Here is a 14672-nt window from a genome sequence, read left to right as displayed (position 1 = left end):
GGGTATTTATCCAAAGAACTTTAAAACACAAAAGCATAAAGATACATGCACCCCTATGTTCATTGCAGCATTATTCACAATAGCCACGACTTGGAAGCAACCTAGGTGCCCATCAAGGGAAGAATGGATAAAGAAGACATGGTATATATACACGATGGAATACTACTCAGCCATAAGAAATTATGAAATCCAACCATTTGTGACAACATGGATGGACGTTGAGGGTATTATGTTAAGTGAAATAAGTCAGAGGGAGAAAATCAAATACCATATGATCTCACTCATAAGTAGAAGATAAAAACAACAACAAACAAACACATAGCAACAGAGGTTGGATCAGTGGTTACCAGAGGGGAAAGGGGGAGGGCAAAAGGGGTGATGTGAAGTGATGGACTATAATTAGTTTTTGGGTGGTGAACATGATGTAATCTACACAGAATTTGAAATATATTATGATGTACATCTGAAAGCTATATAATGTTATAATCCAATGTTACTGCAACAAAATAAAATAAAATAAAAAAATAAAAGAGGTAACTTAAAAGTGTCCTATGTACCTTACCATATAAATTCTCAAGTATGTATTCAGTATAGAACGGATCCAAATGAAAAATCCAGAATTTCAAGAGCATACTTATGTGGTAACATTTTAATATAAGATACAGTTAACTTCATGATGTAACCAAATATAAATTATATTTTCATTATATCATTAATCTCAACCATGCCATTTGAAATTAGATTATTGACAGTAAAGCTATAACTGAATTGTTAAATTTTCATGTTAGAGAAAAATCTTAAACTCATGCTAAATTACTATTAAATTATAAAGGATAAATGTAATATTTTACAAAAGGCATGCTGGTAAAAACATAAATGTAACAACTATATTTCTAACTTAAAACTTTATTATTTTCACTCTCCCTCAGTCCTCCAGAAAAATTACCATACTGAGATCTAATTAGCTCAATTAGCTGGTATATATTCTATAATACTGGCAATTCCTAATTTACAATGTTGTAAATAATGGAAAAGTCCAAATGCTGGTCATGAAAAGTAAATTTAACCCACAACATAACAGGAATAGTACTAGCAATAGGCCTTAGCTTTGAGTCCCAAAACAAAGTAAGAAAGAAAAGATCGAGTGATTACTTGAGCAGCTGAAACAGTGTCCACAGCATCAAAGAAAGAGAAAAATGGTCTCCAAGAGCTCCCATAAGGACATATTTTAGGGAAAAAGATCATGAATGACAGAAGAAACTATGAGAGTATAGTATTCCGGCTAATGGAAGCAAACATAACAAGGTCTCAAGCAACAGGGAAACTAAGGAGTAATAACTGTATATATTATTCATTTGAGGAATATTCATAAGTTGGGAACTATCTTATAATAAAACAACTTAGCATAAAAAAATTAAACTTGAAATATACTTACGGATCAATAGAAACTTTAATACAGGTCATGTTCTTATCCCTCTGTTTATTGTCAGCTGCATTAACTACAAAATTAAATATTTCAATGAGTAATAAAATATATAAAGTTATATAAATAAATACATGGACACAACTGCATGTGCATCACTACTTAATATCAACATTTACACATATGATAATAGTTAATGAAAAGAATTACTGCTAACTTCTAAAACAGAACCTTATTTTCCAAATAATATTTTTAAATTTTATATTACACCAATTACTTTTATGTTTTCTACCATAAAACAAGAGGGGGGAGTTGATTTTGTGATATATAAAAAGAAATAAATCAAAACAAACGTGCAGTTTACAACTCCCTAGTCCAGATCTAAAAGTAAAAACTTGGGTTGAATTATTTTTTATCTTGGTAACAAATAACTACTTTCCTTTGATCTCCTTTATAAACTAGTGATTTTATAGACAGATGGAGTTGAAATCAGTTATTTTTGAATTAGAAAGGCAAAGTCTTTAGAATCCTTAGAAATCAAAATTCTAAATCCTACGCATTATAACTGATAATAATATATTTGCATACATTAACCACTACTTCAGTAAAATTTGAACACAAGCTAGCTATCAAACTGAACTTTAATCAAAGAAGGAATATGTTCCTGATAAACACTGTGTAACCTAAAAGTAAAACTGAGTGGATAATTGGGAGGCAAGAGTAAAAGTAACCAGTTTTATTCTCCTGTTCTTTTCCCAAAGACCAACCAGAAGAAGCTCAGAGAGACCCACACAACCCTGCTGTCTAGGAAACCTCAATCGGCACTGATGAGATGGCAGAGCACAGAGTCTCTAGAAAGTCCTTGGCTAAAAACATTTCTAAAGTGCAAGCATTCCCTAGGAGCCAATTAGGCATCCCCACTGCATTGTGATTTAATTAATCATGTGATTTGAAGAGAACAGAGATCATTTAGAGCAATGGTTGTTAAACTTAGCTGCCCAACAGAAATACCTGATTTGTTGGTGAAAAAAACAATTTTACATGTCTCACCTCAAACTCACTAATTCTGCAAGGATCAGATCCTGTAATCTCTATTTTTAACATGCCCCCTCCCCCAGGCGACTAGGATGCTAGCAACCTCAGATGACTGCACATACAGGACCACAGACCAACTTTGGGATTACTGATCAAATACAACACATTCGTTTTACAGATGAACAAATTGAAACACAAAGATAGGATGTGAAGAGATATGAAAATATTACAGCAAGTGATATATAAATTTTCTGAAGAACATTTATATTCAGTATAAAAGCCAGAGATATGCCTTTAAAATTTATACTGTAACTCTGCCTTTATATATATAGGGACATTATAATGACATCAATAGAAACAGATACATTAAACCTTAAGCAAGTACTCACCCAAAATCTCATCAAAGATCTTGTATAAACCTGGCACAAAGGTAACCTCTCTGCAATTCATTCCTACATCTTCATCATACACCCACATTAGCTGCATTGAGAGAAAAATTCAAAAGGACTTATGTAAGCAAAAAGTGTTTAGCATCAGTTCTACATAGTATAAACCGACATCTGTCATTTACTCTGTAAATAATTAGACCTTCAAAGTATAAAAAACATATACTACTTAAGTTGTAGTCAACCTCTCTGCATTCACATTCAGTTTACATAGCCTCAAAATTGAGAAATTGTTCCTTTTGTATCAAATGTGTAGTCTTATTCATACGTAGTCAGGTTTAATATAAGGCACCAAAAGAATTGTTAAAAACAGTATTTAAAATAGAAAAAAACCCAAAAATATCTTATATTTGCTTTCTACTTTTACTTCATGTTTTATATTTTTCTATAGTATAAGGAGCACAGAGTAAAATAATATAAACACAGCATGACTTGGAGTCAAAGAGACCTAGCTTTGAATCCCAGCTCTTACAAGTTGAGAGATCTAAGCAAGTTATTTAAATTTATTTAAACTTCGGTTGCCTCATCTATACATGCAGATAACAGTACCTACTTCCCCAAATTGTTAGAATCAAACAAGATAATGTGTGTAAGCCAAGTCCATTGTAAGCATTAAACAACAGTCATTAGTGTGTATGTATAAATTCTAGAATTTAAAGTAAACCACAGCATGAACATAAGGACTTTAAAAAAGTTCATAGCACCATTTTACTCTATACTTCTTACCTCTGATGGTTTTTACCTCTCTTAGATCCCTGTCCCTACTTTGCTGATGATGACAGAGACATGAAATTATGTACTTACAAAGCACATAATCACAAAACTTCTATTAAAAAGTAGATATAGATACACATCTCCTAATTTCAATAAAATTTAATAAGTAATTACCTGTGTCAATGGCTCCACTGAACCAATGTATGTATCAGGACGAAGGAGAATATGTTCAAGTTGTGTCTTTTTCTGATACACTCTCTCAACAGACAACTTCTTTGAAGGATCATTTTTGTTTGCAGTTTCTAACTCTTCTTTTCTTGCAGCATTGTTCTGATCAAAAAGAGTCTAAAATTAACCAAAAAATCAAATTTAAATAACCTACCAAGGGGTAAACTAAAATGTATATGGACACATGACATAGACTTTCTTTTTAACAACAAAATGATCTTTCAGGCTCACTGATTTCTAAGTCCTAAAGAGAACCCAGGTCTATTTATTGACAGTCTAGTTCTTTCTATAATATAGTGTGAAACTGCAGTTCTGACTGAGCCCAAAAAGTAGGTACGTATAGTCACCAAAATAGCTAGAACAGCCTACGTATCTATTCAATCCAGAAATACAAACATTTTCCAATTCTTTAAGATATCAAGTTAATTTTTGTAGTCCTCAAAACTTTCCAAGAAATGTGAGTTCTGTTCAGATTGTATGCTCACAATGACTGAACCTGGCTTGCTACAGGGCTCCCAAAAGCTTCCAGATGTAAGTTCCCTGCCATTAAGCTACTGAAGATTATAGTAAAAAGTGGGCAAGAGTAACCTACACAAACTAGTAATCTACATAGTTAGTATACACTGATATGGCTGAGAATACTAAGCATTGTTTATGAAATCTCAAAGTTTACACTTTTGCAGATCATGCCAGTAATTCCTTACATAGCAGCACTAGGTGCCTTACTCTTAAGGCACTCTATGATTCCAGTTTCTCTGCCAGTTCCAAGGAGGCAGAAGTTGGTAATCCTAATTCTAACCATTCCTATTGCATATAAGAATCCCAAACTCAAATTCTCAAGGTAACCTTTTCTTATTCTTATATGTTCATAGCAATAAGATGTCTTGTACTGTAGTAATTGCACTAAATATTCTACATTGAATAAAAATTAACAATATGCCCTTAAAAATAATCAATCACCAAAAGCATTCTAACTAAATTTTCATTAAAGTTTGATAAAATTGAAAATTTATGATTTAAGTTCATTTGTAATTTATTTTACTGTCTTAATTTGTGTGGATAATTTACCAAAGTATTTATACTAATAAATAATTCCAGCACCCAATTACACAGGTATCTAAGAAATCAGAGCAACATTTTCATTCCTACATAAAACTAAAGACAATGGAAATGTGAAATAATCCCATATTAAGATCAATCTCCTCCACGTATCTAAAAAAGGTGTTTTAATTCCATTCCTTGTGATTTATACATTTAAAATTTGATGATGCCATAATTGACTTTTTCTAAAGTTCAAAAGCTGGCTGCCAAATTAAACAATGCATCATTGGGGTTTTTTAATTATAATAAAAACATCAAAATAATATGTAAAATCTACTTTAACATATTAATCTAATTTATAGTACTTTTACAATATTGCTAACTCCTAATAAAATATAGGTTTAAAACTTATACAAGACTCAATCTTTATCAAGAATACTTCTCAACTACCAGAAGAGAAAGAAAAACATTCCAGTAAAAGAAACTCCTTATTTCAGAATGAGTACGTACCAAGATCATTCTGTAAAAAGAAAGATTTTTCCATGCACAGAGTTGTCACCTGAGATATAGCAACTTGTGGCAATCAATCACCCAGAGTTCCTGCTTTTCTGTGGGAGAATGAATTGCTGCCAAACAGGGGAAAGGAGATGGTTTGCCAGTTGGTGCTAAAAAGGAACTGAGCCACTCCTTCACATAATCAGCACAGAAATCTCACCATCACGAAGCCAACAAGAGTAGGACTAGCAAAAGCTTAGCAATAAGCCTCTTCTATCTTCTATAAACGACCCTCTCAGACTTCACATTACCCTTTGTAACATCTCCTCCCTTCTTTTCTCCCTCAATGCTACCATGCTTTAATGTTCATTTTAGCCATATTTCACCTATATAACAATGCAGAGGGCCATATTACGTATCCACCATTAATGAAAAGAAAAACCAACAATATGTCTTTCATCTATGCTCCTCCAGAAGTGCCCTCCAAAACCCAGGGACAAGGACAGAAGTGGAAGATGAGAGAACTTATGATCATAAGGAACACTTACATATCCACTGTGAAAATAAAAAATGCACATTCTCTAAAACACACCCAAATCGGAAAGGAGGAAGTAAAATTGTCACTATTTGCAGATGACATGATATTATATACAGAAAATCCTAAAGACTCCACCAAAAGATTATTAGAATAAATTCAGTAAAGTGGCAGGATACAAAATCAATGTATAAAAATCTGTTGTATTTCAGTACACTAATAACAAACTATCAGAAAGAAATTAAATAAACAATCCCATTTACAATTGCATTAAAAATAATAAAATACCTAGGAATAAATTTAACGAAGGAGGTGAAAGACCTCTACACTGAAAATTATAAAACAGTGATGAAAGAAACTGAAGACAATACAAATAAACAGAAAGATATTCTGTGCTCATGGAATGGAAGGATTAATATTGTTAAAATGTCCATACTACCCAAAGCAATCTGCATATTCAATGCAATCCCTATAAAAATTCCAATGGCATTTTTCACAGGAATAGAACAATCTTAAAATTTGTATGGAACCACAAAATACTCCCAATAGCCAAAGCAATCATGAGAAAAAAGAACAAAGCTGGAGGCATCGTGCTCCCCAATTTGAAACTATATTACAGACCCACAGTAATCAGAACAGTATAGTACTGGCATAAAAACAGACACATAGATAAAGGAACAGAATAGAGCCCAGAAATAAACCCACGCATATATGGTCAATTAATTTACAACAAAGGAGCCAAGAGTATACAACAGGGAAAGGACAGTCTCTTCAATAAATGGTATTGAGAAAACTGGACATCCACATGCAAAACAATGAAACTGGACCCCTATTTTACACCATCCACAAAAACTAACTCAAAATGGATTAAAGACTTGAATGTAAGACCTGAAACCACAAAACTCCTAGGAAACATGGGCATTAAGCTCCTTGACCTTGGTCTTGGTGATGATTTTTTGCATCTGACACCAAAAGCAAAGGCAACAAAAGCAAAAATAAACACGTGGGACTACACCAAACTAAAAGCTTCTGCACAACAAAGGAAACCATAAACAAAATGAAAATGCAACCTAGAGAATGGGAGAAAATACCTGCAAATCATACATCTAATAAAGGGTTAATATCCAAAATATATAAAGAACTCGTATAATTCAATAGCAAAAAAACAAAAAGTCTAATTAAAAAATGGGCAGAGGATCTGAATAGACATTTTTCCAAAGAACACATGCAGATGGCCAACAGGCACATGGAAAGGTGCTCGACATCACTAATTATCAGGGAAATGCAAAGCAAAACCACAATGAGATATCACCTCACACCTTTTAGAATGACTATTATCAAAAAAGACAAGAAGTAAGTGTTGATGAGGATGTCAGTGTTGATGAGGATGTGGAGAAAAGGGAACCCTTGTGTAATGGTGATGGGAATGTAAATTGGTGCAGCCACTATGGAAAAGAGCATGGAGGTTCCTCAAAAAAATTAAAAACAGAACTACCATATGTTCTAGTAATTCAACTTCTTCTGAAGAAAATGAAGACTAACCTGAAAAGATAAAATGCACCTCCATGTTCACTAAAGCATTATTTACAATAGCCAAGACACGGAAGCAACCTAAGCGTCCACTGATGGATGAATGGATAAAGAAAATGTGGCATATGTATACAATGAAACATTATTCAGCCATAAAAAAGGAGGAAGTCTTGCAATTTGCAACAACATGGATAGACCTTGAGGGCATTATGCTAAGTGAAATAAGTCAGAGAGAAAGACAAATACTGTATGATCTCACTTATATGTGGAATCTAAAAGAACAAAACAAAACAAAAAACCAAACTTATAGATACAGAGAACAAATTGGTGGTTGCCAGAGGTGGTGGGCAGGGGCAAAATGGGTGAAGGTAGTCAAAAGGTACAAACTTCCAGTTACAAAATAAGTAAACCTGGGGATGTAATGTAGTGCATGGTAACTATAGTTAATAATACTGCCACCGTATATTTGCAAGTTGCTAAGAGAATAGATCTTAAAATTTCTCATCACAAGAAAAAAAAAAATGTAACCGTGTGTGGTAATGGATGTTAACCAGACTTATTGTGGTGATGACTTCACAATATAAAAACAAAAGACAAAAGAAATGAAAATACTTATCACTGGATTAAAAAAGAAGAGAAAGATCTGTGTGTGAGTGTGTATGTGTGTATAGCCATCTGAGAGCTTACTATGTGCCAAGTACTGTGGGAATTATATGGATAATCTCAATCAATCCTTATAAGAGCTCCCGGAAGCAGACAGTGTTACTATGATTTCCTTTTTACAGACGAGGAAACTGAGGTCTGAAGAAGTTAAGTTTTCTCTCAAAGTTAACAAACTAACAAAGCTAGTACTTGAAGAGGCTGAATTATGAAACCAGGTGATCTGATTTCACAGCCCCCATACTCTTAAAAGATTTTAGTTTTCCTTTTCCTCCGCAAAGCCCCCCGGTACATAACTGCGCATTTTTAGTTGTGGGTCCTTCCAGTTGTGGCATGTGGGATGCCGTCTCAGCATGGCTTGACCAGCAGTGCCATGTAGGCGCCCAGGATTCAAACTGGCGAAATCCGGGGCCTCTGAAGCAGAGAACACGAACTCAACCACTCGGCCACAGGGCCGGCCCCAGCCCCCATACTCTTAAAGAGCATTATGCTATACAAAATACATACAGCCTAAAAAAGAAACGTATTCTCTAGCTTTTTGTGTGAAAGTAAGAGAATAGTTGGTAGAAAGAGACATAGGTGTCCCAGGCAGCTTTTTTATCCTCCCAATCAGTGTATAAAAGACAAGTTGTCTTGGTTTTTAATGTTTTTAAAGTGGGGGCTGTGTAAATGATGGTCAAGAACATACGCCTGGTTTAAATCCCACCTATGCCTTAGCCATGCGCCTTACCTAATGTCTAAGCCCCTGTTTCCTCCTCTGCAAATGGGAATAATTATACCAATCGCACCTTTTCTTTAAAATGGGGTCCTATTTGTATTAAGATTTTTGAAAACACAAAACAGGCTTATTTTTTAAAACATACTTAGTAAAATGCAACTGCTGCCACCACCTAAGTATTTAACAGCTCTGAAACTACGGGTGAACACTTACCTCTATTCAGAAAAGTTAGCACAGTTTATAAAAACTGTTTCTAAATACTGCTATTATGTTACTTGAGAATGTATCTAAAGAACATTGCTCTCTGACCACTTGTCCTAACAATGGTAGAAGACTTTTCAGAAAGTTAGTATGTCAGTTATCCAATTTGTTAACAATAACTGAGGTTGGATTAAGTATCAGCTCTTGGCTAAACATTACAAAGGATACAAACAAGCAAAATACATGGTCTCTGACTTCAAGAGTTTATAACCATTGTTAAAACAAAAGGATCACTCATGAAAGTTACATCAAAAAGAAAGACATTTATGTTTTATGATCCACAAGAATAACAGAAAAAGATGAGTATAAACTGGAGGATAAAAGTTTGGTTAGACTCTGAGCTAGCTTTGAAGAGTAATTAAGATTTAGACTGGTAAAGAGAAGAGAAAGATGCATTCCTGATGGAAGGTAAGCATGCAAAGGCAAAGCGACAAAAACAAACATGACATACAGAGGACAGGAAAGAGAGAAATCTAACTATGAGGACTATACAAAACAAATTTCAATTGGGAAGTCACGTGGTTTATGAAAGAATTGGCTTTCTGGTTGAGAAGTTTAGATTTGCAAAAACCAGCCACTAAAGCAAGATTCTTAATACAAATTTTTACACAATATTTAAATATATAGTCATGTTTCCTGAATTAGAAATATTCACTGTCAAAAAACAGCATGTTTATATTTCATTGAAGTTTACTTAAAAAAAAAAAAAACTGCAATGTTGGGGCTGGCCCCGTGGCCAAGTGGTTAAGTTTTCGAGCTCCGCTTCGGTGACCCAAGGTTTCCCCAGTTCGAATCCTGGGTGCGGACATGGCACCACTCATCAGGCCAGGCTGAGGCAGCATCCCACATACCACAATTAGAAGGACCCACAAGTAAAAATACACAACTATGTACCAGGGGGCTTTGGGAGAAAAAGGAAAAATAAAATCTTTAAAAAAACCCTGCAATGTTAATTGTGGCTTTTTAATTTTTTAAAAGAGACTTACGGGATAAAATCGTCCCATTCACAACAACATGGATGGACCTTGAGGGTATTATGTTAAGTGAAATAAGCCAGATAGAGAAAGACAATCTCTGTATGACTCCACTCACATGTGGAAGTTAAACACGTAGACAAGGAGAACAGATTAGTGGTTACCAGGAGAAAGGGGGAGTTGGGGGGTGGGCACGAAGGGTGAAGTGGTGCACCTACAACACAACTGACAAACAGTAATGTACAAATGATATTTCACAAGGTTGTAAACTATCATAATCTCAATAAAAAGTTTAAAAAAAGAGACACGTTTTAGAGATGAATACTGAAATATTTACAGATGAAGTGACAGAATTCTAGGATTTGCTTTGCTTCAAAATAATGAGAAGGGGAAAGGTGGATGACCTTGAGTTGATAATTGCTGAAGCTTGATGATAAATAGAGGGAGGCTACTTATCCTATTCTGACCACCACTTTTTTAAAGATTTTTACTTTTTTCCTTTTTCTCCCCAAAGCCCCCAGGCACATAGTTGTATATTCTTAGTTGTGGGTCCTTCTAGTTGTGGTATGTGGGACGCCGTCTCAGCGTGGCTCAAGGAGCAGTGCCATGTCTGCGCCCAGGATTCGAACCGACGAAACCCTGGGCCGCCTGCAGCGGAGCACTCGAACTTAACCACTCAGCCACGGGCTGGCCCTGACCACCACTTTTTTATATGTTTAATACTTTCCATTACAATATTTTTTTATCTACCAAATTAGAGCATTACTGGGAAAAAAGATCAATATTCACATAGTGATTAACTGATTCTAATATTCCCACAGATTTTTTACAACCACTTAAACATGATGAAAGACTGACCAAATGAAAGGCTATTAGGGTCTACTAATCAAAGCTTTACAAACTGAAAGCTAATTCAAAAAATTCTGCTTGCTTCAGAGAAGACTTCATAGCTGTGATCAATTTTAAGTCAAAATAATTTTACTATATTTATATTTTTCACTTTTTTTAAATTTTAAAAAATCTAGTTAAGATACTACAAATCAAACACAAACCAGATACTATTAGAAGGAGAAGTTAATGTCAATCTTAAACCAATTTGATTTGTGCTTCCAGATAGTGAAATGTAACCTTTCCTGCAGGGACAATGTTAACACTACATGCTGGCAGGCATCCCAACAGAAGTTAATACCAGCAACACATGGCACTATCCACCACCTCGCTCCACCTCCAAAAGAAGAATGGCATCAGGAACTCACTCATTCCATTTCTTTCTTCCTGTTACCCACAAGCAGGTGGCAACATAACACCAGTTTCAAAAGTTACCCCTCTTCAGAAATAGATGACCACTGCAACAAATCCCTGAACCTTTCTTGCAAAAGAATAATTTGCTTTCACCCTGGCTTAAAGAAATGTTATGTAAAAGCAACTTTATTATTCTGAGCGTACATTTCTTGAACTTCACCAATAAAAAACAAACATTTATCATCTCATTTAATTCTCAATGCGACCTTATTCTACAGATGAGAAAACAGATTTAGAAAGGTTAGGTCCCTTGTGTAAAGTCCCACTGACTATATGTGTCGGAGACAGGATCTGAATCTACATCAATCTAACATCAAAGTGCATGCTCATAACCACCTCACTATATTACCTCCCATAAAATTAAACTAGTCTATGATCAATGATGTATATTATGGACATAAAGATCCTCATATAACGTGACTTAAATTTAAAGCAACCATCAAATCTTAAAGTGGACTTACGGGGTGATTATCTTTTTAATAAATGTCTAATTCAACATGAGGATATAATCTATAAATAAGAGATTAAGTGATTTCTACTTCTTATTTTACTATACTTCCCACATTAGTTTTATAATGAAAAAATCTTTAATCAATAAGTCAACTTTAGTTTCAAATAAATTTTTCTGCTATTGAATGAGACCCTCTAAGTTTAAAAAATTTCTTAAGTAAATGTAAGTTTCCAATTGAGCTTTAAAGAAAAAGTGGTCATTTAATTATCTACAAAGTTCAGTAACAGTAAATTAAAAAATTACTATCAAATGTTAAAGCCAACCAATTCAATCTTGGAGCAAAATGTTTACCATAATAGAATCAGAGGTTCTCAGAGAAAACACTGATCAGGCCTCAACACTTCCAAATATTGAATGAGAACCATCTGGCTAACTAACTCCATTTTCAGAAGTTGTTTGATTTTAGTAACAGGGGTAAGAGCCATCAATTTTAAAAAATCATTCTTTTGCATTTATGCATCTCCCCAGAATGTCCACAAGGACCGCTAAGTTATCATCTGACCTTTTACCTCTTCCAGCTCTGGTCTGTACATACTACATTATTGGAGTAAGATACTAAATTCGCAGACATTCAACAATAAGAGCCTGGCAAGTTATTTTGCAAAGCACCTTGGCACACAAACATAAACGGTTAAAATGTATTTCTGCTATCAGTAACGTGCTTTTTACAAGGAAATCTGTCAGTAGAGCAGAACTACTTAACTCACCTAAACCTCACTCAAGCAGAGAGAAAATGAAGAATTAAGGAATAAAAATGCCAATATGAGTTTCCTTGTGTGTTTTGAAAAAGGGAGGATCCACCGAAAGTCCTTAGAAAACGTAATACTTGTTATTTTTCTCCTCGATTCCCAGTTGGCTGAGCTGGGCTTTCTTGTGTAGGAACTGACCCTGGACTGAACTCTACGCTGAGCCAGTGAAATGCCGGTGAATTATCGATCCGCCGTGGGAATCGGATCTCTCTAGGTCTTCCCTTCTCTACTACTTCCCAGCAGGAACTGAGCGCCGAAATCCTTAAACTCCAGGACAAATCACTTCAGTCACCCCTGCAACACTCCCCATTCAGCTTCGACCCCGTTTCACCTGCGATGCTGACACAGGTAAGCGCCTCTTAATAATCCCACCCTGACAGATGGGCGAGCTACAGTATGTTAACTGCGGTGAAACAGCCATCCCGAACGCGCTTTCAACCGAATGAGACTCTGCGAATTGAAGCGTCAATTGCTACAGATATACTCCCCGCCAAATCCATTCTCCTTTGAGATGAGGGCATCGGAAACGGTCTCATTTACAACACAGAGACACACACCCCCCTTTCTCCGAGATTTTCTTAAGCCACATTTGGGGAAAGTGCTGACCCAGACAGACGCACATGCATTATTGCTATCCCCATCATCTCATGCCCGACCGCCCTGGAGGAGTCTGGGGAAGAGGAAAATAAAAAGCGGGGGCTCCATGTCATGCTCACGGTTTGTCCCCCAAAGTTCCAAGTGCACGTTAGGCTCCTGCAGCTGGAGCCTCCATAGAGGGAAAGAGAAGAAAGAAAAGGGGGCGGGGAGCGGGTGTTCTGCTGGAAGAAGCCCCGACGGGGCGCCCGCTCGGGGGACCGGATTTCCCTCGCTTTCCCTTTCCCCCCCCCCCCCCCCCAGCCGAGTCGGCCCGCGGATTCCTCCCCCGCCGCCCCGGAACAATGCCGCCGCCGCCGGGACCCCCGCCCCCAGCCGCCCGCCACTCACCACCCAGGTCAGCGCCCCGTTGCCGCCGGCTCCCGCGCCGCCGCCGCCCGCCTTGGCCATGGCGGGTGCCTCCGCTCACAGGCCCCGAGCCCGCCGCGGCCGCCGCTCCCCGCCTCCCTGCGGGCCGCCGGGCCCCGCTGCTCCGCACCGACCGCTGCGCAAGCCGTGCTCCTAGCGGCGCCGCCCCCCGCGCCCCATCGCCGAGACCCGGGACAGACACCCGGCCGTGCCTGCCGAGGAGGCCGCGCCGCCCGCCGCCCTCAAACTCGAGGCGCGGCGGCCGCTGAGCCCGGGCCTAGCGCGGCCGCTGAGGAAGAGGCGGAGGAGGAGGAGGAAGCGGGAGGAGCCGGCGGCGGCGGGGCGGCGGCGCTGCCTCCTCGCCCGCCCGCGGGCGCCGCTCAAGCGGGGCCGAGGCCCGGAGGCGCGAGCGTCGAGCGCGGCCGCGGAGCCCGGACCGTCCGGACGTGGCGGGGACGCAGAGGCGCCTTGTCCTTCCTCACACTCCGTGAAGGCCGGTCGCTCGGGGGGCCGGAGTCACCGCTGCTGCTGCTGCCTCAAAGGCCGCCTTCGTCGGCCGCACTGCAGCCCCGGCTTCCTCACATCCAAGCACCGAGAGGGACAATACACAGAGCCGCCGCCGCCGCGGTCGCCTCCCTCTTGTCCGGCATAACAGCACACACACATTCACACACCCGGGAGGGGGGAGCGAGGGCGCGGCGGCCACCCCCCGCTGTCAGTCAGCGCCTCGCCGCCCAATCGGGGCCTTGTCGCTACAGTCTCTCGGCCAATCCCAAAATTCCAAGCCCCCTGAGGGGCGGGACCCGAGGGGGAAACGTCATTGCGGGTAGCAACCGAAGGGAAGACTTGGGCTTTTTTGTTTGTGTGTCTGTCTGTGGGTTTTCCGTTTGAAGGCAGAGCAGGGGCTGCTGTCAAGGGTCATCTGAGGGCGGCAAAGGGATAGGGTCGACTTGGCCTCGGGTCGATTGTAATCCTCCGAGCGTGCTGTTTACACCAAGACGTGCCAGCGAAGCCGAGGCATTTCTTTGCCCTGGGCCGCTGGGGGAGG

General features: G+C 38.6%; 1 protein-coding gene across 3 annotated transcripts in view; it reads right to left on the bottom strand.

Annotated features, from left to right (window-relative positions):
* The window catches only part of TOP2B (DNA topoisomerase II beta), a 61624-nt gene extending 47330 nt beyond the window's left edge, over positions 1-14294 (bottom strand). Inside the window, exons 1-4 of one of the 3 annotated variants that reach the window (XM_046641543.1) lie at positions 13607-14294; positions 3793-3963; positions 2848-2938; positions 1436-1499 (exon numbers count right to left, since the gene is read on the bottom strand). In XM_046641543.1, the coding sequence (XP_046497499.1) occupies positions 1436-1499; positions 2848-2938; positions 3793-3963; positions 13607-13666 (386 nt within the window). In that variant the 5' untranslated portion in view covers positions 13667-14294. Of the gene's footprint in view, positions 1-1435; positions 1500-2847; positions 2939-3792; positions 3964-5397; positions 5422-13606 lie in introns of those variants that run through there. The other 2 variants (XM_046641554.1, XM_046641562.1) reach the window with 2 other exon arrangements.
* Between the last annotated feature and the right edge of the window lie 378 nt (positions 14295-14672).

The sequence above is a fragment of the Equus quagga genome, chromosome 1 (assembly GCF_021613505.1).
Source record: "Equus quagga isolate Etosha38 chromosome 1, UCLA_HA_Equagga_1.0, whole genome shotgun sequence".
NCBI lineage: Eukaryota > Metazoa > Chordata > Mammalia > Perissodactyla > Equidae > Equus > Equus quagga.
This window is presented reverse-complemented; position numbering and strand designations above follow the sequence as displayed.